Below are 23,053 nucleotides of genomic sequence, written 5' to 3'. Positions count from 1 at the left end.
CCAGATTTTAGCTCAATCGATGAAACCGGTTGTCGGCTGGCTTCATGATCTCGCGCTACTTGGGTGTTGCCCTCGTCGAAATTTTTTTCATTAAGGTGCTCGAGAGCTTTTCCCATCAGGGGCACAAAAGAGAAATTTTTACTGCAAGTGTAAGAACACCGTTTTAACGTTATAATTCTCATTTTTGCTCGATTAAAAGCCTTATTTTTAAAGCTAAGAAGTGTATTTTTCGGATACACTAGCTAACATTCAATTTAAAAATTTTAGGGAAAAAATATTGTTAACCGAATTTACGAGCCGCTTTTGCCTTCTTGAAAATCGGCTGGCCTTTTTTCGTACCCAAAATGAATTTTCTCTCTCCGAAAGGATCGAACCGCCATGACCCCTGCAAACATCAGAGAAGAAGAGAAGAGCTAAGCCTTCAGGGCTCTTAGATCTACGCCCTTGTTTAGGATGGGCTGCAAAGAATGAGTTGTGACACTTGTACTGCACCATGCATTTTTGATCTTGCTTTTCAATTTTCTTTTATCAATAATGATAAAATGTTAAAAATATGGAGAAGCAAAGCGTTAAGGAAACTGAGTCAGCTTAAGGAAAAATAGAGTCTGCTGCGCTATGGGCGATTCATTCTCTCTGTGTAGCAAATAACAGGCTGCTCCGTTGTTTTAACTTGATGGAATCAGAAAAAAACTATAAGAAAAATTTGCTTATTGCTTAAAATTTTACTTGTTATATTAAACTCAAAATTTTTCTTTGTCTCTTCCCAGACTCCTATATGCGGGCCTGTTGAGTTCTACGCAACGAAACTTGGCTCAATTTTTTTTTAATTAATTTTGTTCTAATTGTTGAGAGCAAGTTAGAAAAAGCTAATCTTTTCTTACTCTGTTTCTGGATCCAGCTCGTAATTTATCTTCTATTTAAAAATCTCAAGAGAGAAGTTTAGTACAAGATAGTCGCTGTTCAATATTATATACAGCGAAAATATTTGTATAACATAACTATGATTTTACAATTCCAAAAAATATGCCCGCAAACATCAAAACAACTTTGTTTAAGTTGCTATTAAAAAGAGGTAAAAAGAGACAGTTGCATTGTAAAAATATTCTAAAGATTGTAGCAATTTCTTAATTGGTCGGCTTGTTGGGCTCAGCGATTTTCAAAGAATCCACTTTGAGGGTCAAAACTGAAGTAATATAAAAGAGTTTTATAAAAAAACCCAACTTAATAAATCGTTTGTGTTTTTAATGTTATGTCTGACGAACGGTAGGACACAAAAAGCTTTTAAGATCTTTTAAGAAAACTTGTTTTCATTATCCAGTTTCTGAGCTTGTAGCGTTAACATCTCTAATCACATCTTCAAAGGTAAGTTTATTGCGTTAAATTTACAATTCAGCCAGTTGAACTGATACAATAATAGCGACGCCTTTCCTCTTCGTGTTATTTTCAACCTTACATTCCAGTTTTTAAGCTCAATCAATAACAACGTGCTCGGTTGGTTTCAAGATCTCGCTCTATTTGGGTGTTGCCCTCGACGGCAAATTCTTTCAATAAGGGGCTCGAAACAAATTTTTGTCTACCGTCGGTTGAAGTTAAATTTCTTTAGCTTACAACACGGATTTCGATTATATTCTTACTAAAGAAAGGCGTTTATATGCAACAAATCACTGCACTTAGTTTAATTTGGCTAAATATCGATTTGTTTCGAGAAAATCGACACAATTATATCTAAATATCATGCACCAAATTGCCGCTTTCGGATCTAAAAATTCAGACTGAGTTTCTTCGCCTCGCGTATGGAAAAAAGCCCTGTAATAATAAACTAAACTTAATGATCAGCAACCTGTCAAGGTCTTCAAAAACACTAAAAGAGTGACAATTCCTCTTGAGACAGTCCAATTTTGGTTTTACGTTCTTGTAAATCAAAACAACTTAGCAAATCCAAACTATATACGTGTTGATTAACTAATTCAGAAGAGCGCTACAAATCTCAAATCAGAAGAGCGCAAAAGAACACATATCCAGACCTTGGTTTACGCTGGGTAAGCATAGACATGATACGAAGCGATGCGTTGACACTTCAAAGTACTGCGCCATACATGTTTTGATCTATAGCTTTTTAAAGTTGTGTTTTGATCAAATAATTATGGAATGTTCTCCCATGTTATTAGTAATATTTCATCTGTAAATAGTTTTAAAAGTGTCTCAAGACAAAAAAAAAAAATAATAAAAAATAACAAAAAATAACAAAAAAAAAAAAACAAAAAAAAGTGTCTCAAGACTCATTTGTTTCAGAAGGCGTTTTTTAGCTAATTTTAACTTTTCATTAGCTAGAATTTGAACCAAAGATGCATTTTAGTATTTTAATTAATTTAAGGACTTTTAAGTAGTTTAATTAATTTTTACAAATAATGTAATACGCAGGTGAAAATTTGTTACTTGATACTGGCGCAATATAAAGTTTATTAATTATTATTATTATTATTATTATTATTATTATTTGTATTTGTAATGTATGCTCAAACTTAAGTCAGAATGTATTTTTAGCCTTTGTAAAATTTTATTGTGAAATAAAGTTATTATTATTATTTATTTAAAAATTATTATTATTATTATTATTATTATTATTATTATTATTATTATTAGAAGTAGAACATATGCTAGCATGTAGCTCTGGCGCGATGAGTTGAGGCATAGTTAGTAGAGTCTCCTTTACTAACTATGGTTGAGGCGATTTCAAATTGTCTAGCTGCATATTACAGCGTCAAGTAAAAACCATTTTCAGTGCATTGCTCATTGTTTCAACTTGATGGAAATCAGAAATAAAACTACTTAGAGAATAAAATAACCTCTTTGCTTATTGCTTAACCAAAAATCCATCCACTTTGTCTGCTATTGATGCAAATTTATATCATGCAGTTCAAAAGAAACTTCCGGTCCAAACAAATATTAACTTTTTCTTTGTTTCAAATTCTATTGATCCTAGACTCCTATAGTGCAGCGCGCCGTTGTTTGAGTTCTTCACACCACACGTGACTTGAAGCTCACATTTTTTTGTTGAATTACATTTTGTATCTCAAATTGTTGAGATGCAAGTCTAGAGAACCAAAGCTTATTTGTTCTGCATGAGGCTTTGTTTTTGACTCCAGCTCATATATTTATTTTGCTAACAGTTAACAGTGAAACATTTTGCATTACATGACTATGATTTTACAATCCCGAAACAAGATAAGCCCACAAACACATCCAAGAACCAACTTTGTTTAAGTTGCTATTTAAACAGAGGAAAAAAGAGACCAGTTGCATTATAAACAATCTTCTAGAAGCATTGTAGCATTTCTTAATCGGGCGGCTTGTTGGGTTCAGCGATTTTCAAAGGAATCTACGTTGGGAGTCAAAACTGAAGTAATATAAAAGAGTTGTACAAAACAACCCGATTTCCATAGCATCGTTTGTTTGTTTTTTTATGTTATGTCTGACGAACGGTAGGACACAAAGAAGCTTTTAAGAAAATTAGTTTATTATTTTTCTGAGCTTGTAGCGTCAACATCTCTAACCACATCTCCAAAGGTAAGTTTATTGCGTTGAAGTAACAATTCAGCAAGTTGAACTGATATAACAATAGCGACGCCTCTCAGTCTTAATCTTGTATTCCAGATTTTAGCTCAATCGATGAAACCGGTTGTCGGCTGGCTTCATGATCTCGCGCTACTTGGGTGTTGCCCTCGTCGAAATTTTTTTCATTAAGGTGCTCGAGAGCTTTTCCCATCAGGGGCACAAAAGAGAAAATTTTACTGCAAGTGTAAGAACACCGTTTTAACGTTATAATTCTCATTTTTGCTCGATTAAAAGCCTTATTTTTAAACGCTAAGAAAAGTTTATCTTTTCGGATACATTAGCTGGACATTCAAATTTCAGAAAATTTTAGGGAACAAAATATTGTTAACCGAATTTACGATCCGCTTTTGCCTTCTTGAAAATCGAAGCTGGCCTTTTTTCGTACCCAAAACGACAGTTTTCTCTCTCCGAAACCAAAAGGATCGAAACCGCCATGACCCTGCAAACATCAGAGAAGAAGAGAAGAGCTAAGCCATTCAGAAGAGCTCTATAGATCTCAAATCCAGCCCTTTTTTTAGGATGGGCATGCAAAGACATGAGTTGTGACACTTCAAAGTACTGCACCATGCATGTTTTGATCTATAGCTTTTCAAAGTTTTCTTTTGATCAAATAATGATAAAATGTTAAAAATATGGAGACAGCAAAGCGTTAAGGAAACTGAGTCAGTTTAAGGAAAAATATGCCAGCTCTACTGGCGCTATAAATTGAGGCGATTTCAAATTGTCTCTCTGAATGTTACAGCCACAAGTCAAAACCATTTTCAGTGCATTGCTCCGATTGTTTTAACTTGATGGAAATCAGAAATAAAACTACATAGAGCACAAAAGAACCTCTTTGCTTATTGCTTAACCAAAAAGCCACCCATTTTGTCTGCTACTGATGCAAATTCTATATGTTACAAAAGAAACTTCCGGTCCAGACAAATACTAACTTTTTCTTTGTTTCAAATTCTATTGATCTCAGACTCCTATAGTGCAGCGCGCCGTTGTTTGAGTTCTTCACGCCACACGAAACTTGAAGCTCACATTGTTTTGTTTAATTACATTTTGTATCTCAAATTGTTGAGATGCAAGTCTAGAGAACCAAAGCTAATCTTTTCTGTGACTCTGTTTCTGGATCCAGCTCGTATATTTATCTTGCTATTTAAAAATCTCAAGAGAAGACAGTTTACGTACAAGATAGTCGCTGTTCAATATTATATACAGCGAAAATATTTGTATAACATAACTATGATTTTACAATTCCGAAACAAGATATGCCCGCAAACACGTCCAAGAACCAACTTTGTTTAAGTTGCTATTAAAACAGAGGTAAAAAGAGACCAGTTGCATTGTAAACAATATTCTACAAGCATTGTAGCAATTTCTTAATTGGTCGGCTTGTTGGGCTCAGCGATTTTCAAAGGAATCCACTTTGAGGGTCAAAACTGAAGTAATATAAAAGAGTTTTAAAAAACAAACCCAACTTCAATAACATCGTTTGTGTTTTTAATGTTATGTCTGACGAACGGTAGGACACAAAGAAGCTTTTAAGATCTTTTAAGAAAACTTGTTTTCATTATCCAGTTTCTGAGCTTGTAGCGTTAACATCTCTAATCACATCTTCAAAGGTAAGTTTATTGCGTTAAATTTACAATTCAGCCAGTTGAACTGATACAATAATAGCGACGCCTTTCCTCTTCGTGTTATTTTCAACCTTACATTCCAGTTTTTAAGCTCAATCAATAACAACGATGCTCGGTTGGTTTCAAGATCTCGCTCTATTTGGGTGTTGCCCTCGACGGCAAATTCTTTCAATAAGGGGCTCGAAACAAATTTTTGTCTACCGTCGGTTGAAGTTAAATTTCTTTAGCTTACAACACGGATTTCGATTATATTCTTACTAAAGAAAGGCGTTTATATGCAACAAATCACTGCACTTAGTTTAATTTGGCTAAATATCGATTTGTTTCGAGAAAATCGACACAATTATATCTAAATATCATGCACCAAATTGCCGCTTTCGGATCTAAAAATTCAGACTGAGTTTCTTCGCCTCGCGTATGGAAAAAAGCCCTGTAATAATAAACTAAACTTAATGATCAGCAACCTGTCAAGGTCTTCAAAAACACTAAAAGAGTGACAATTCCTCTTGAGACAGTCCAATTTTGGTTTTACGTTCTTGTAAATCAAAACAACTTAGCAAATCCAAACTATACACGTGTTGATTAAGTAATTCAGAAGAGCGCTACAAATCTCAAATCAGAAGAGCGCAAAAGAACACATATCCAGACCTTGGTTTAGGCTGGGTAAGCATAGACATGATACGAAGCGATGCGTTGACACTTCAAAGTACTGCGCCATACATGTTTTGATCTATAGCTTTTTAAAGTTGTGTTTTGATCAAATAATTATGGAATGATCTCCCATGTTATTAGTAATATTTCATCTGTAAATAGTTTTAAAAGTGTCTCAAGACAAAAAAAAAAATAATAAAAAATAACAAAAAATAACAAAAAAAAAAAAAAAAAAAGTGTCTCAAGACTCATTTGTTTCAGAAGGCGTTTTTTTAGCTAATTTTAACTTTTCATTAGCTAGAATTTGCACCAAAGATGCATTTTAGTATTTTAATTAATTTTAAGGACTTTTAAGTAGTTTAATTAATTTTTACAAATAATGTAATACGCAGGTGAAAATTTGTTACTTGATACTGGCGCAATATAAAGTTTATTAATTATTATTATTATTATTATTATTATTATTATTATTATTATTATTATTATTATTAGTATTTGTAATGTATGCTCAAACTTAAGTCAGAATGTATTTTTAGCCTTTGTAAATATTTTATTGTGAAATAAAGTTATTATTATTATTTATTTAAAAATTATTATTATTGTTATTATTATTATTATTATTATTATTATTATTATTATTATTATTATTATTATTATTATTAGAAGTAGAACATATGCTAGCATGTAGCTCTGGCGCGATGAGTTGAGGCATAGTTAGTAGAGTCTCCTTTACTAACTATGGTTGAGGCGATTTCAAATTGTCTAGCTGCATATTACAGCGTCAAGTAAAAACCATTTTCAGTGCATTGCTCATTGTTTCAACTTGATGGAAATCAGAAATAAAACTACTTAGAGAATAAAATAACCTCTTTGCTTATTGCTTAACCAAAAATCCATCCACTTTGTCTGCTATTGATGCAAATTTATATCATGCAGTTCAAAAGAAACTTCCGGTCCAAACAAATATTAACTTTTTCTTTGTTTCAAATTCTATTGATCCTAGACTCCTATAGTGCAGCGCGCCGTTGTTTGAGTTCTTCACACCACACGTGACTTGAAGCTCACATTTTTTTGTTGAATTACATTTTGTATCTCAAATTGTTGAGATGCAAGTCTAGAGAACCAAAGCTTATTTGTTCTGCATGAGGCTTTGTTTTTGACTCCAGCTCATATATTTATTTTGCTAACAGTTAACAGTGAAACATTTTGCATTACATGACTATGATTTTACAATCCCGAAACAAGATAAGCCCACAAACACATCCAAGAACCAACTTTGTTTAAGTTGCTATTTAAACAGAGGAAAAAAGAGACCAGTTGCATTGTAAACAATCTTCTAGAAGCATTGTAGCATTTCTTAATCGGGCGGCTTGTTGGGTTCAGCGATTTTCAAAGGAATCTACGTTGGGAGTCAAAACTGAAGTAATATAAAAGAGTTGTACAAAACAACCCGATTTCCATAGCATCGTTTGTTTGTTTTTTTATGTTATGTCTGACGAACGGTAGGACACAAAGAAGCTTTTAAGAAAATTAGTTTATTATTTTTCTGAGCTTGTAGCGTCAACATCTCTAACCACATCTCCAAAGGTAAGTTTATTGCGTTGAAGTAACAATTCAGCAAGTTGAACTGATATAACAATAGCGACGCCTCTCAGTCTTAATCTTGTATTCCAGATTTTAGCTCAATCGATGAAACCGGTTGTCGGCTGACTTCATGATCTCGCGCTACTTGGGTGTTGCCCTCGTCGAAATTTTTTTCATTAAGGTGCTCGAGAGCTTTTCCCATCAGGGGCACAAAAGAGAAAATTTTACTGCAAGTGTAAGAACACCGTTTTAACGTTATAATTCTCATTTTTGCTCGATTAAAAGCCTTATTTTTAAACGCTAAGAAAAGTTTATCTTTTCGGATACACTAGCTGGACATTCAAACTTCAGAAAATTTTAGGGAACAAAATATTGTTAACCGAATTTACGATCCGCTTTTGCCTTCTTGAAAATCGAAGCTGGCCTTTTTTCGTACCCAAAATGACAGTTTTCTCTCTCCGAAACCAAAAGGATCGAAACCGCCATGACCCTGCAAACATCAGAGAAGAAGAGAAGAGCTAAGCCATTCAGAAGAGCTCTATAGATCTCAAATCCAGCCCTTTGTTTAGGATGGGCATGCAAAGACATGAGTTGTGACACTTCAAAGTACTGCACCATGCATGTTTTGATCTATAGCTTTTCAAAGTTTTCTCTTGATCAAATAATGATAAAATGTTAAAAATATGGAGACAGCAAAGCGTTAAGGAAACTGAGTCAGCTTAAGGAAAAATATGCCAGCTCTGCTAGCGCTATGAATTGAGGCGATTTCAAATTGTCTCTCTGAATGTTACAGCCGCAAGTCAAAACCATTTTCAGTGCATTGCTCCGATTGTTTTAACTTGATGGAAATCAGAAATAAAACTACATAGAGCACAAAAGAACCTCTTTGCTTATTGCTTAACCAAAAAGCCACCCATTTTGTCTGCTACTGATGCAAATTCTATATATGCAGTTCAAAAGAAACTTCCGGTCCAAACAAATACTAACTTTTTCTTTGTTTCAAATTCTATTGATCCTAGACTCCTATAGTGCAGCGCGCCGTTGTTTGAGTTCTTCACACCACACGAAGCTTGAAGCTAACATTTTTTTGTTTAATTACATTTTGTATCTCAAATTGTTGAGATGCAGGTCTAGAGAACCAAAGCTAATCTTTACTGTGGCTCTGTTTTTGGATCCAGCTCATATATTTATTTTGCTATTAAAAAATCTCAGAAGAAGACAGTTTACGTACAAGATAGTCGCTGTTCAATAATATTAACAGTGAAACATTTTGTATTACATAACTATGATTTTAAAATTCCGAAACAAGATATGCCCACAAACACATCCAAGAACCAAGTTTGTATAAGTTGCTATTTAAACAGAGCTAAAAAAGAACAGTTGCATTTTAAACAGTTTTCTAGAAGCATTGTAGCAATGGTCAGCCTTTTGGGTTCAGCGATTTTCAAAGGAGTCCACTATTTGAGGGTCAAAACTGAAGTAATATAAAAAAACTTTAAAAAACAAACCCAACTTCTAACATCGTTTGTTTTTTAATGTTATGTCTGACGAACGGTAGGACACAAAGAAGCTTTTAACTTTGACTTTTAACTTTATTAAATTTTTCTTTGTTTCAAATTCTATTGATCCTAGACTCCTATAGTGCAGCGCGCCATTGTTTGAGTACTTCACACCACACGTGACTTGAAGCTCACATTCTTTTTGTTTAATTACATTTTGTATCTCAAATTGTTGAGATGCAAGTCTAGAGAACCAAAGCTTATCTGCTCTACATGAGGCTTTGTTTTTGGCTCCAGCTCATATATTTATTTTGCTATTAAAAAATCTCAGAAGAACAGTGAAACGTTTTGCATTACATGACTATGATTTTCAATTCCGAAACAAGATAAGCCCAAAACACATCAAAGAACCAAATTTGTTAAAGTTGCTATTAAAACAGAGGTAAAGAGAGACCAGATGCATTGTAAACAATTTTCTAGAAGCATTGCAGCAATTTCTTAATTGGTCGGCTTGTTGGGTTCAGCGATTTTCAAAGGAATCCACTTTGAGGGTCAAAACTGAAGTAATATAAAAGAGTTTTAAAAAACAAACCCGACTTCAATAACATCTTTTGTTTTTTAATGTTATGTCTGACGAACAGTAGGACACAAAAAAGCTTTTAAGAAAATTAGTTTATTATTTTTACTGAGCTTGTTGCGTTAGCATCTCTAATCACATCTCCAAAGGTAAGTTAAATTTATAATTCGACAAGTTGAACTGATACAATAATAGCGACGACTTTCCTCTGCATTCCAGATTTAACTGAATTGATAAAACCAGTTGTCGGCTGGCCTTTATGATCCGCGCTAGTTGGATACTGCCCTCGATAGCAATTTTTTTCAATAAGGCGCTCGAAAGCTTTTCTTATCTATCGTAGGTTGATTTAATTCGTGCAGCTTTATCTTAAACCTTTGAAGCAAGTTAAGAGCCAATGTTAAGGCCAGAAATTCCGTAACAATAATTGAAAATGGATTTCGTTCATATTCTTAGGTAAGTTAGGCCTTTATGTGCAACAAATCACTTTTTAATGGTCAAATATCGATTTGTTTCCAAGAAAGTCGATAATAACTAAATACCACGCATAAAAATGACACTTTCGGAGCTCAAAATTTAGGCCCAGTTGAGATTCTTCGCTTCCCGTGAAGAAAAAAGCCTTCTAAGAAAAAAATGCCTGAATGTCAAAGGTTGGAGAATGGCCTCAGCAGTACGTCGATTGCAATTTTAAAATTATTTGACACATTTGTAAGGTTTATAAAAGTAATTAAAACTTATTGCTTAAGTTAGGAACGAGAGAAGCGAAATTATTGGTTGAAAATTAGGTATATGGCAGTGAAGATGATTGATTGTTCCTTTGGATACAAGCTGAAAAATAATCAGAGTAAATCGTTATCTGTATAATAATTTTCTAAATGACCGGCAACCTGTCAAGCTTGATCTTCAAAACACCAAATTACCGCCATGCCTTCCGATTTTGTTTTGTAAAATATTCTTGTAAATCAAAACAACTTAGCCAATAAAATGTGATAAAATGGTTATTAGACTCTTTAAGCGTCAAAAAAATTAACAAGCTACAAACGTTTCGGGCTTAGCCCTTCTTCAGTGTTTTGAAATGCCAGTGGCCGGTTCGAGTTCTTTTGTTTCTCAAGCCAAATCCGTTATAAATTTCATTCGTAGAATCATTATCTAAGAATTTAAAGGACATTTTTTCCACCTTCCATTTTCTTTGATAAAAAGCTTCGATAGTAAGCTTAAGGAGGCTCGATGTAGTTGTTTTAGCCGAAGGGTGGTTGTTTTCAAAATTAAAATTATCTAAGAAGCCAATGTTCGATTTTTGCCGAAATACACCATAATGATCACATATGACCAAATTTTAATTTTTTACCCGTCACTTAGTCACAAAGGTTACCATAGCAACGATTGACGTTTTCTTTTGTTCTCAAACAAGCTTGATTTTCTCGAAATCTAGATTGACTCTTGGCGTTTATTTTTTGATATGTTAAAGTTCAGTAGATTGACTAACTGTTGACGAAATTTTAGAAAAATCTGTAAGAGCGTTTTCAGGTAATTCAAGAATGAAATTTTCAGAAAAACACCGTTTTAATATAAAAAAAAACGCTTTAAAATTGTTTCGTATTATTTGAGCACAGTTACTCTCACTGAAATATAAATACTTACACCATCAAAGACTATTAACTAAAAGCGAAAGACTTTTTGCTTTAATTTGTTAAAATATATCGACTGCCGATTGTAGGCAATTATAAGAAAATACCAAAAACTTCATTCTTGATTTACTCTAAAACGCTCTTACAGATTTTCCTAAAATTTTGTGTACAGGTAGTCAATCTACTATACTTGAACATATCAAAAAATGAATACCAAAAGTCAATCTATTGAAAAAAAAAGATAGTTAGAGAAAAAAAAAAAAAAAAAAAGGTTGATAAGGTAAAATTTGAGAAAAAAAGAAGAAGAAAAAAAAAAAAAATGGTAATATTTTAAAAATATGGTGCATTTTGGAAAAAAACGAACATTGGCTTCCTAGATAATTTTAATTTTCAAAACAACCACTCTTCGGCTAAAAAAAACTACATCGAGCCTCCTTAACAGTTAATCCAAGTAATTTCCATGAACTGATCATGATGAGAAACAACAAAACTTTGCGTGACGTCTTTCTTAGGCTTAGCAACGGCTTGATTGACACAGACTTACACTGTTTCCCGGCACCGCTTAGCCTCCCACGCAGTCGTTCTTAGGGGCGATCGTGGGGAGGAGTGAAACACGATCGCCCCTAAGAACGACTGCGTGGGAGGCTAGGCACCGCTATGCCGTCAAAGAAAAGTGCCAACTTTCTCGCCCCCACCCCCCCCCTCCCCCCCTCCCGGCCCTGATCCATTCTTATCTACGCATTTGCTCCTGTTTCATGTAAGCGCACAAAATATAATTAAGGTAATTTGAATTTAAATAACTTTCAGGTGACTATGGAGAAGCTGTGTTTATTGGTTGTGGTTTTCCTGTTTGTTTATCATGCGAACTCGACATCCATAACAGACTCAGTTGCCAAGGATGGCAAATCCTGTAAACAGGGCGGTAAGTACAGCTTGCATTTTTTTTAACTTATTGTATTTGATAGAACAACCGGGAAGACAAACCATTTCTGGTAAACTTTCTAAGAAGGTACCGCAGGGTTTTCGCGAGTATCAAATATAACCCAAAGAGTTTGCCCGAATAGTTCACGATGGGTTGCCAAAAGTACCCAAAATACGTACTTCCTATAGTTATTGTACACACGGCACGTTGGCACATTTATTTCCGCGTTACTTATCACAGGCATTGAATCTCATTTTCTGAGTGGATGTTTTTTACTTTTTTCCAGCATGCAGAGTAAAGAAAAAATTTCCCCCATCGATGCCGTCCCTCTCAAGAATCCCTTACCGACTTCTCGAGTTCTTAAAGGAACAGGTTCCAAACGCTGTTCCGCAGAGCCGCGCAGAGTTGGAATTTAGTGCAGTCTGGCTTCTCGATGAAACCTTCCCAAAGGTGAAGACCGGAGACTTTAAGTACATCCCAGCTGGCCCCAAAGGACCCTCGACACCACTTCTCGATCCCAGCAATATTTTCAGCCCGTCATCTTCGAAGATGCAAAACTACATTGTGGCACGCTCGATGGATTCCAGGCACACTCCAGAATGGGTCATCCATAAACAAGTCACATTCAACCGTATTTTTAACTCTTACAAGAAAGCCAAGGCCATGCTGATGTACTCGCGACTACACCCATCTAAACAAGGAGCCACCAAAGTTTGCAACATGAAGGCTGTCATGAAGCTTTCAGTTATGGTGATCTTCTCGATTTTCAGAAAAGACTTTGCAGATGCGAGGAAGATTCTGGCCAGCTGTGGCATTCAAGCGTTCCAGGCTCCGCCCAGAATGCCTCTTACCAAGGAAGTAAGGTCAGACATACTGCCCAACATTGGCTATGTCTTCCATGGCTACAACTTCCTTTACGGCAATCCAGTTGTTGATCCACTTGAAGGAAACGACCCAGGTGTCTCTCGTATGCCGATCTTCAAGACCACCTTTGACAGAGGTCTTACCACATCTGACATGAGGTATCTGGTTCCTGACGGCACATCTTTTCTGAAAGCGGTTAGCTGTAGAATTGACTTCAGTTCAAATGAGGGTCGCAGTGAGAAATCCTACAAGGATGCACTGTCTAACACGGTTGGAACTGATAACTCATTTCTTGGATTCGGGTTTAAAGCAAGCACGACGGTTCAGAGTAAGACGGAAGAACTGAGAACAGCCAGTTTCTCCTACGTCAACACCGAGGCTGTCTGTAGCGTTTACACTGGCGCCATCTTCATGGATTTGCCTCCTAAACCCTCAGATGAATTCATAGCTTCACTTTCAAAATGCGACAAAGACCCGTCAGACGAGAATTTTAGAAACCTGATCGACTACTATGGTACTCACTTCTTGACAGATGTCGTCATGGGGGCCAAGTTTGGAGAAGAAAGCAAAATTAAAACTGACGAATATGAGCAGATGGAAGCTGAAGGATTAGATGTTGGCACAGCTGCTGGCTATTCTGGGAAAGTTTCTGCAGGTGTGACAACAGAGACATCCTCAGAGCGAGAGCAGCGTGAGAGGTTTGAGGGTGCCAGAACAAGCAAAACTTCTTACTCCTATGGCTCCAACATCCCTTCTGATGGTGACGCCAACAGTTGGGCTTCACAGAGCTCTGATGATCCTATGCCAATTAACATGGACATCTCAGCACTGTCAGAACTCATGACTGAAGAATTCCTTGGTGACACAGGCATCGACTATGAAAAATTGAAGAAACCGCTGATTGACTACTTGACCCAGTACTGCTCTCAGCTCGAGGACGAGCAAAAAGTAAAGGACTGCATGCCACCAACAGGTACTTAATGACTTTTCGCTGATGGCCTTAATGGCAATGATTCATACTGCACTTACTTCTTTGTCACTCAGCTCCACAAACTTTTAGCTTTCGTTAACAGCTGATACTGTTTATGTTCGTTAATGATGCTGGTTATCAGAAAACTAGTTAAGAGCCAGAAAGTGATCTGATGATCTGGGTTTCGTTTCGACTCTTTATTGTGTCATTAGAGAGAACTCTTTACTCTACACTAGATCTATTCATCCCAGGTTATTAGTTTGTTCTGGTAAAAAGAAGAAGACTCTGATATGCTTGGAATGCCTTGCAAATGAATAGAATCACGGTTTTTTGTGGGACAGTAGGCACGAAATAAAGAATACGTAAGTTTACCTAAATGCAGTTCCACCCAAAGGTAACTTTTTATATGTGCAGTATTTGATTTAATATTCAATATTGCTTCATTATTAGAATTTGCCAAGAATGGTCCAGGCCTCAAGACCTATGCAACCTACGCAGACAGGCAAGTTAGCGGTGTTGACATGATCGACCAACACACCATGGCAGTAGTTCACGGTGGACCATACAAAGGTGGTTGGAAACTAGCCATTCTTAAGGACTCAGACGAAGTAGCCTCCAAAGACCTGATTAATAAAGATAATGTATATGCCTTTGACATGGTGGTTTGTCGCGGCCAACGTCGTTTGGGCGTCCTACTTACCGACACCGATCAATTTGGTCGCATAGAGATGTATGAGGTCAGCGAAGACGGCAAGACGATAACTGCGAAAGAAGTCATCAACCTTTTTGACTCAATGTCCGAGAAAAGCATCTGGGCTTTGTACTACAACTGTCTTTCTTTTTACGGCGATGCTAACGGCTTTTTGCTCAGCACACATACAGACAAAGTCGAACTGTGGAAGATTGACGGCATTTGTTCCACCGGTGTGTATGCCAATATAAAGCGCATCCTTTACATGGAAAACTGGAATTACCATGTCCAGGCGGCTGCCCACCTGAGCGGAACCACGTTCGCCGTTTCGTTGCGGGCGGGCAACGTAAATGAGATCAAAGTTGTGGAAGTACTTGGAAGCGATTCGGTCTATAATGACAGCATCACTACCTTTCACTGGTCTGATGAGATGTTCTGTACCGACTTGTTCAAAGATGACACTGGTACCTTGGTGGCGTTGGGAGCTGAAAATTATGAGCAACATGGCAGGCTGGCAGCGTTCCGTTGGTCCAGCGAGGACAGGAAACTGGTGTTTGCTGGCGATTTGCTGACCGAGGACTTCATGCTAGAAGCCGGATCCGAGCGGGGCGTCCTTTCGGTGTACGGGCAAAAAGCCTACTTTGGAGAAATAGGAGAGTTGGATACCGGGCGAGTGATGGAATACCAGTTCCGATATGATTAATGCGACCACCACGGCAAAGAAACGGACTCGACAAACACTAATCGGACATTGGATGACCACGTAAAACAGTTTTTTCTTGTGATTTTTTTTCCTTTTTTTGTGTACTGGCAACAAAGCCAACACTAGTTATACAGTATCACAATTATCAGAGCAATTTTTGTATGACCTTGAAATCTTTATGCGTGTAAAACAATCAAAACAACAAACGAAACTAGGAGGAAGCAATTTGATTGGCTTACCGAGCTAAGACAATAACCAGCGTTATTACGTCCAGGCATTTGCCCGGCTGAGTGGCAACATTTTTCCCCATTTCGTTGCATTCGTTGAACAACATAGAGTTCAAAGAGGCCAGGAAAACCTCCTTGGGGATCTTGTATTTTTTTCCTTTGAAAAGGAGAGTATACTGTTACTTTACACGCGTACGGCGCCGGTGGGCGTTCCCTTTCACGTCAGTCGTTAATCAGCATTCTAATAGGTCAGTTGAACCGAAACGCTCTTTATATTAGGGATATTTAAGCGAGAGAACGCGCATGCAAAGCTCGTTCTTGGCTACTCCTTTAATTACTACAAGATGAAACAAATAACAAACACTTCAAAAAACAGTTCAAGGTCATACCAAAAACGTTAATTCTATAAGCTGTAGGGTTTTTCAGTCCGTCGCACCCTCGGAGCCAGGTGTAGTTAGTTGGGGCGAAACGAAGTAAACTGGGCAGAAATCGTAGCGACGAAAGAATTCCGAGGATAAGTCCGTCGAGGGTGAAGAGAAAAAAGAGGATCTCAATGGGGTTAACCGTTTGGCGTAAAAATTGGAACATTTTTTTTTTTCTAGCCGTGAAATATGTTAACCTTAACGACTAAATCAAAAAGTTCTGCCAAGGTTCATTTGAACTGAAACGTAACTGCCTCGTGGGAATGAGTGGCAAAAGAATTTAAAATAACAGAGGCTAGATTACTTTTTCATCCCAGATTGTAAATTAACTTTAACTTTTTTACAACGATGGAAATTATTTTTTTTTTACTTTTAAAACAATGGGAATTAATGTTTAACACCGTTAAGGAAAGAAATTAGCCCTTAGTCGAAAAAAAAAACAACAAAATATTTACCGTTAACCGTAAAAGCCACCACCCCATTGAGACCCTCAAAAAAGCCCTTGAGTGGAAAAATGGCCGTGGGAAGACTGGCAGCTAGACTCGCGTCTCATCCCCCAGATTTTCTAAAAACCATCTTAATTTTTTACTCGCGCTCATTTCTCGCTTCACGATCGACGGACTTAGATAAAAGAAGAACATCTCGTAGTCTAGTGCTTTAAATATTTACTCAGCTATTGCATTAAAAAAGCGGTCAAGTTCGTTTATATGTTAAACAATGCGCTTTGCCACCGACAGCCTGACTGTGAAAACTGTCAACAGTGATTGAAGTTCACCATCAAAGGCAATGAACACGTATGAAGATCTAGCTGCTTCGTAAGGACTCTAGGTTTGATGTTATTTCACTGATGACAAACAATCAGTAGGCAAGCAAAAGGCGTTTTGAAAAAAAGGATTCTGTAGAGGGGATATATCAACAGTTAGCCGGTCGCAATAGATCTTTTTGTGGGCGCCACGCCACTCTGGCATGAAAACAGGCTAAGACACGTCATTTTAATAGGATTCTGTTACAAACAATTAAACTGACGAAACTAAATCAAACATCGATAGTAACTTGACAATGGTTAGGAGAACACACTGAGAAACAGTGGAAATTTAAAACTTTGATGATTTCTTGGTCATAGAGAAAAATGTTCAGGAATCTTCGTTTGCTCGGTCTGTAGAATTAATTATTGATATAATCACTGTTGTTCTTAGAATTGACCTAATAGCCAAAAAAGCGTGATCCACAGTTGTGGCGTTCTTAAAATCAAGGATAAATTCATTAGCGTCAACAAGGCTAGCCTCTAGAGATGTATCTAAGTCTACAGCTATTAAACGATTTATACGACCCAAGATGTTTCATGTCTTCAATGTTTAGGTCAAACCCTTCAAAAAAATCACAAACTGATGACGTAGTACTATGGGAATCCATACTTCTGATTGGTTGTTGCGCGGTTTTGAATTTTCGCGCGTAAGTAACAGCCAATCAGAGACACTAAGCAGATCTCTATAGCGCCACATGAGTAGTATGGATTAGTATATCGGATGCAAAAAAGTGGGCATCAGAGGAGTTCAGAGCCACCCAAAAAAGTAAAAAAGCCAAAAGTCGTATTATGACATGCTGAGACGATAAGAAAAAAATGGGCATGGGCGCCAACGAGCTCATTCTTAAGTAATTAGCCCTGAAAGCAAGATTTAAGGGTGTTTAACAGGTTATACTGTTGCTATGGTAACCACTTATGTCAAGAAAGTGGTCACAACTTGTCAACCGATGATTGGGCATTTGTTTCATACCATTACTGCAGGGGGGGGGAGGGAGAAACTTCCTTTGTTACACGACTCAAAAAATGGTCATAGCGGTGCCGGGCAACCGAGTGTGCGCAAAAGCTATCGAATGGTTGCTAAGGGCATAGTAATAGCTTGACAAAGTTCTTTGTTTAGTTCGCATGCTCTGGTCTTGACCGTGCACAAAACACAATAGCTGTTTGCATTTTGATTGCTCCTTTTAAGTTCGCGGGACATCAAAACAACAAAAAGTGATAGATAACGGTGACCAGTCTCGCAAAAGTAAAGCTTTCGAATTATACTAAATAAAATAACTCCAATGATTCTGAATTGGTTTACCAATTTTTTGGTTGTTAAATGCCAACCGTGACAAATTTTTCGCTTGTTATTCCACGCCGCCTAAACATTTTCAGTGATGTGAAACATCAGGTGAGAAATCTTGCTAAAAATGCGCAAATCATCTCAGCGGCGTGAAACATCAAACGCAAAAACCGCCACTTTTCGCATTTCACACGCATGCAGTCATTGATATTTAAATCTTTCTGTGATAAACAAAACTTTGGGTGACGTCTTTCCTACCAACGGCTTGATTGACATAGACCCTCACCGTTGCCCGGCACTGCTATGCCTTCAAAGAAAAGTGCCGACTTTCTTCCCCGCCCCCAAGGATTACTGTAAAGCAGTTGATAAAGAGTTGTAGTAGTGGCCCATCAAAGTATAAGGTCTGGATAATACTTAACTGACTGTTATCGCCTACCTTAATAAAGGGCTGTGAATCTGTGAAAAAAAAACATAAGGGACGGACCATTATTTTTCTGGAGGGGGCATAAAAATTATTGAAAAAAAATTGTTTGCAGGGCCTAAAAAGACAAAATTAATTGCTTGCAAACGCGATATGTATAGAAAAAATAGTTGCATATCGAAAGAAAATGTTTGCAGAGGTTCATAAATTGATAAAATGTTTTCTACCATATCAAGTTAGTACCGTGCTTAATAAATTCTATCTTTGATATCAATTAATAGGCTTCTTTCGATATATTTAAATTCAGCTTGGTAGCAAGGCCTAGCTTAGAGGACACAAACAAAGGAAATGAATCATCATGCTTGTAAAATTTCTTTTGTTTGCGTCCTCTAGGCCTTGCAACCAAGCTGAATTTTAATATGTGGAAAGAGCCTATTGTTAGCATATTTTTTTTCTTTAACGCCGGGGCCCAAAGCCGGCAATAATATAAAAAAAAAAAAAAAAAAAATAAAAAAATAATATATTAAAAAAAAAAAAAAATAATATTATTAAAAAAAAAAAAAAAAAAAATATTTTTTAAAAAAGGCAAAAAAACAAAAAAAAAAAACCCCCCCCGGGAAAATTGAAAAAAAAGCCGGGGGCGTTTAATCAAAAAAATACGTATCTAGTCTTATTGACATAAAGGTAGCATTTATTTCCTCACGTTAGGGATTCAATGGACTAGTCGTATCAAGAAAAACCTTATTTCATTAGGGTGAAAAATAGGTAACAAGTCAAGCAAGGTATAATTTTCTCTACCACAGCAGTAAAATGATAGCGGAGCTCCTCAGCGGCCCGCAAGGCCGCAGAGCGTAGCACCATAACCATAACGCAGGCATAGAAAATTGCATAGAAATAGGAAAACCCAAGCGATTTATTTTTCATGGTCATTCTGGCTAACGGCATGGTTTGCGGGCGCGTGCGTTCTACATACGACGACGTCGCGCAACATGGCGGCCGTAATCCAGAAATTGGTTGAGCTAGGCAACTCGCCCTTTCTCGATCAGATTCCGCGACAGTTGACAGACTTCTCCGGTGGGATGAGAAATTTATATACCGTGTTTTGCTCAAGCTTCGCCATCAACTGCTTTCTACGGAGCTGGATATTATAAATAATACGAAAAAACTGGTAGCCGTTTCGTCTCTAATCATGAGCGACCTTCAGATTTGACTACGAGTACGAGATCGAGTACGAGTACGACTTTGGAATTTCGACACAATTATTTTCCCCCAAACTATAACTCTTCCCTGTTGCTAACTAGCACATAAATAAACGTTAGGGATAAGATTGGTGTGATAAGTGATTATAGGAGGCACACGAATTTGGTTTGAAAACTCGTACTCGTACTCAATTTCGTACTGGTAGTCCAATCTGAAGGTCGCTCATGTCTTATAGCGGAGCTCCCACGAAACCTCGATGCGCCTTTACGCAAAGAAATATGGCTCTTGTTCGATCGCTACATGGTTAAATTTTAATTTTAGTGGTCTCCGGTCGCAGTTTTCGTAACCGTAAAACGAGCAATTGACTAATTCTTCTATCGGCTGGATGATGTGGACGTTTCAGTTAGATCTAAACGAAGTTATGTTATGAAAACGCGGGAAACTTTGTAGCGCGGTGTTCGCTGTGTAAGCTGAATGATACCGCGAGTAAAAGGACTGAGCTACAGAGAACATTCTTACTGAAATATTTCTCGCACGATGTCCTCAAAGGTCATCTATATTCCGTGAAATTGTGGAAAAAGAAAGAGGTTTACGAGGAGACCCGAAATAATTGCGAATGATATTCCTTGTGCAAGTTCAGTTTGGTTGTTTCTGTTGTTTGCGGTTGAATCCACGGCTGTCATCATCAAGAATACAATATCTTTAGCAAATGATTGTGTTAAAACGAAGCTAACCACTGCATGGATCAAGTCCTCTGAAGAAAGACACAGGACCCTGATGCAAGGTAACAACCAGTACTGAATTGCTGAGCTTGATTTTATGACAGAAAATTTCATGTTGTTTTTACTTTCTGAACGCAGTTTCGATAGATTCGGTCCGGCAAGGTTTTTAGATCTATCCGTAAACACTTTGCGGCTTTCAGTCGCTTTAATATGTAGTACATTTAAGCTTATGCTTACTTGTCAGTTCATTTGTTTTTGTTCTCTTGAGTTGGTTTTATTTTGCTATGGATTTACTGATTATCTATTGCCGTAAGTCGAATTCTAATCCCTTGCCGTGAGGCCTTGCCTTGAAGTTCTGCCGGCAGATTAGAGTTTATTTCTTATTGCTGTGAGTTTATTCCGACTTTCAGCCGTAAATTTTCTCGGCAGAAGAAATTCATACAGTATAAGTGACGTTTTTTTAGAAGTGTTGAACGACGACAAAGCAAAAAGCTCGAACAAAATTAATTTATTTAAACTAATAAACTTGTTCTGAAAATCATGTTTACCCCCATCTAGCGCTAGCTCGAGTGCGAGGTGTACGTGAATACAAACTGACTCATTTTTTTTAAAGTAGCTCACTTTTACACTGAATAACTACAATGACAAGAGAAAATTTAGTGTACGTTGAAATTTGAATTAACTGTGCACACGATAAGGGATAAAAAATGACAACCGATTTATCCCAGATAAGTTTTAAATTTGCGTACGTCAGCAACCCATTTGAGTGCACCAAAGTTAAGACAAGAAAAGTGAGACGGGAATATTGAAATATATATTGACGTTTCTATTGTATAAAGCAGAACGATAAGGCGATCGCGAAACTGTTTTCTATTTTAACTCTTAATTAATTTGTTAGGCTGTGAGTTGCTCTGCTTCGAGATTATTATTGTTGTTCCGTAAGACATTCATTTTAACCTTGATCGATTTAAATGTGTTGCACCTACGGGCCAGCGTATACATTAAAGCTTTGACCGCATATTTATCAGAATGGAAATATTTATTAAATAAATGGGGAGCTCCGCTTTTAGGCTTGCCTAAATCTATATATTATCGACTAGAAACATTTCAATACAGTAGTACATTGATATCAAGGTAGAATTTATTTACCAACGGTCAATGCAATAAGCGATCAGTTGCAACTTGATAAAACATTTACTTTAGAAAAATATATCAGCTTTTATTAAAAACTAGCAATGGTATACTGCAATTCCTGAGTATTGATTGGATAACAGGCAATGGTATATGAGCTCATACACCATTGACCACAAATATGGTAGCCAATACGCATCAACGAAAACAGCTAGGGAGCTCAAATGTTGTAATTCTTTGGTGGTCACCCAACTAGTTTATTTTTTTTAGCCACTTAGCTCGATTAGCCTTAGCTATTTCTAAGTGGCTGTGCTCTTTTTTTATTGTAAATTTTTCCTCTTGCATGTATTTATTTATTGTAACTCTTCTGGGCACGAAATAAAAGATTGTTGTTGTTGTTGTTGTTGTTGTTTAGTTATTTTTGGGGACCAGCAACTGTATGTATTTTTAATTTATTTATTGTTTAAATAGTAACTAGTAATTTTGCAGTTCAAATAAACCTTGTTGTTGTTGTTGTTTGGGCGTTTTTAATAAAACAATTATTCCACTCGCGCTTGTTGGATATGAGATTGTCATAGCCAACGAGGAGCGTTATCTACCACTTCATATCCAACGCACGCTCGTGGAATAATTGTTAAATATAAACGTTCTTAACTTTTGCTCATTAGATTGTGCCTTCGCTATATATAATAATTATAGACAGCCAACTAAACTTTTGCATTTTTAAGTAGTAGATAAAATATGAGCGGGAGATCTGTATGGGCGTTTACAATGGCGAACCGATAGGCGAGCCATTGTAAACGGCCATACAGATCGGACGCGAATATTTTATTCTACTTGTGAAATGAAAACAATAAATTGAATGCAAAGTATTGTTATGCGAATCAGTAGAGATCTGTATCAAAAGTTAATGAATACTTATTAGCTGAGCAGGAGTTTGTATCAAAAGTTAATTCTATTGTTTGATTTGTATTGGGGTTTACAGTTGTGTACATGTGATCTAAATATTGTGCTGGGATTGGTTTGCACCCTCATGAATAGTTAATGAATTTTACAATCAGTATTACTGCTAGATGTATAAAGTTCTATAGATTGATGGTAATCTGGGGATCTAATCTTAAAGAACGGGCAGCTCTTTTATCACATGAATCACACTGTGGGATTGGACGAATACAGCCACTGAAAAAAAAGGAAAAATCATATTGATGGTCATGTTACAATGCAATAACTTCAAATCAGTTTTAAGACATCACTGTCATCAGAAAGCAGGAGGATATTAAGGGAGGGAGATTTAGGGAAAGGGTTGAATGAAGCATTAACAGCAATTTGAGTTTTGACGGGTTAACGGGAAAAGCTAGCTAATAATAGTATTGAAGACAATTCATGGTCGAGAAATGTCTAACAGATTTTTAAACACTGCGGTTTCTAGTCATTACTTTTGTACTCAAGAATGAAGTCGATTTCTCTTGATTTCACTGATTGATGAGATAGAGGTTCGCTTATGATAGGTCAGCGGT

At 36.7% G+C, this 23,053-nt stretch overlaps 2 protein-coding genes across 4 annotated transcripts in view; one reads left to right on the top strand and one right to left on the bottom strand.

Moving 5' to 3' along the window:
* The first annotated feature begins 5,186 nt into the window (after window positions 1-5,186).
* Window positions 5,187-17,309, top strand: LOC144665870 (uncharacterized). Of its 3 annotated transcripts, none has more exons than XM_078527151.1 (4): window positions 5,187-5,225; window positions 11,984-12,098; window positions 12,385-13,935; window positions 14,383-17,309. In XM_078527151.1, exons 2-4 carry the CDS (start codon window positions 11,990-11,992, stop codon window positions 15,324-15,326), a joined length of 2,604 nt encoding a protein of 867 aa, XP_078383277.1. In that variant the 5' UTR covers window positions 5,187-5,225; window positions 11,984-11,989; the 3' UTR covers window positions 15,327-17,309. The 3 variants fall into 3 exon arrangements, with proteins under 3 accessions (XP_078383277.1, XP_078383276.1, XP_078383278.1); XM_078527150.1 differs by lacking the exon at window positions 5,187-5,225 and adding an exon at window positions 7,449-7,478; XM_078527152.1 differs by lacking the exon at window positions 5,187-5,225 and adding an exon at window positions 9,653-9,700.
* Window positions 17,310-21,528: 4,219 nt separating this feature from the next.
* Window positions 21,529-23,053, bottom strand: part of LOC144665539 (anthrax toxin receptor 2-like) — a 16,962-nt gene continuing 15,437 nt past the window's right edge. Inside the window, exon 19 of the mRNA XM_078526777.1 lies at window positions 21,529-22,715. Within this exon, the coding sequence (XP_078382903.1) occupies window positions 22,686-22,715 (30 nt within the window). The 3' untranslated portion in view covers window positions 21,529-22,685. The remainder of the gene's footprint in view (window positions 22,716-23,053) is intronic.

This window comes from Oculina patagonica, chromosome 9 (genome assembly GCF_052425735.1).
Source record: "Oculina patagonica isolate OP01 chromosome 9, crgOcupat, whole genome shotgun sequence".
NCBI lineage: Eukaryota > Metazoa > Cnidaria > Anthozoa > Scleractinia > Oculinidae > Oculina > Oculina patagonica.
Note: the sequence above shows the minus strand (reverse complement) of the source record. Positions and strands in the feature narration are given on the sequence as shown.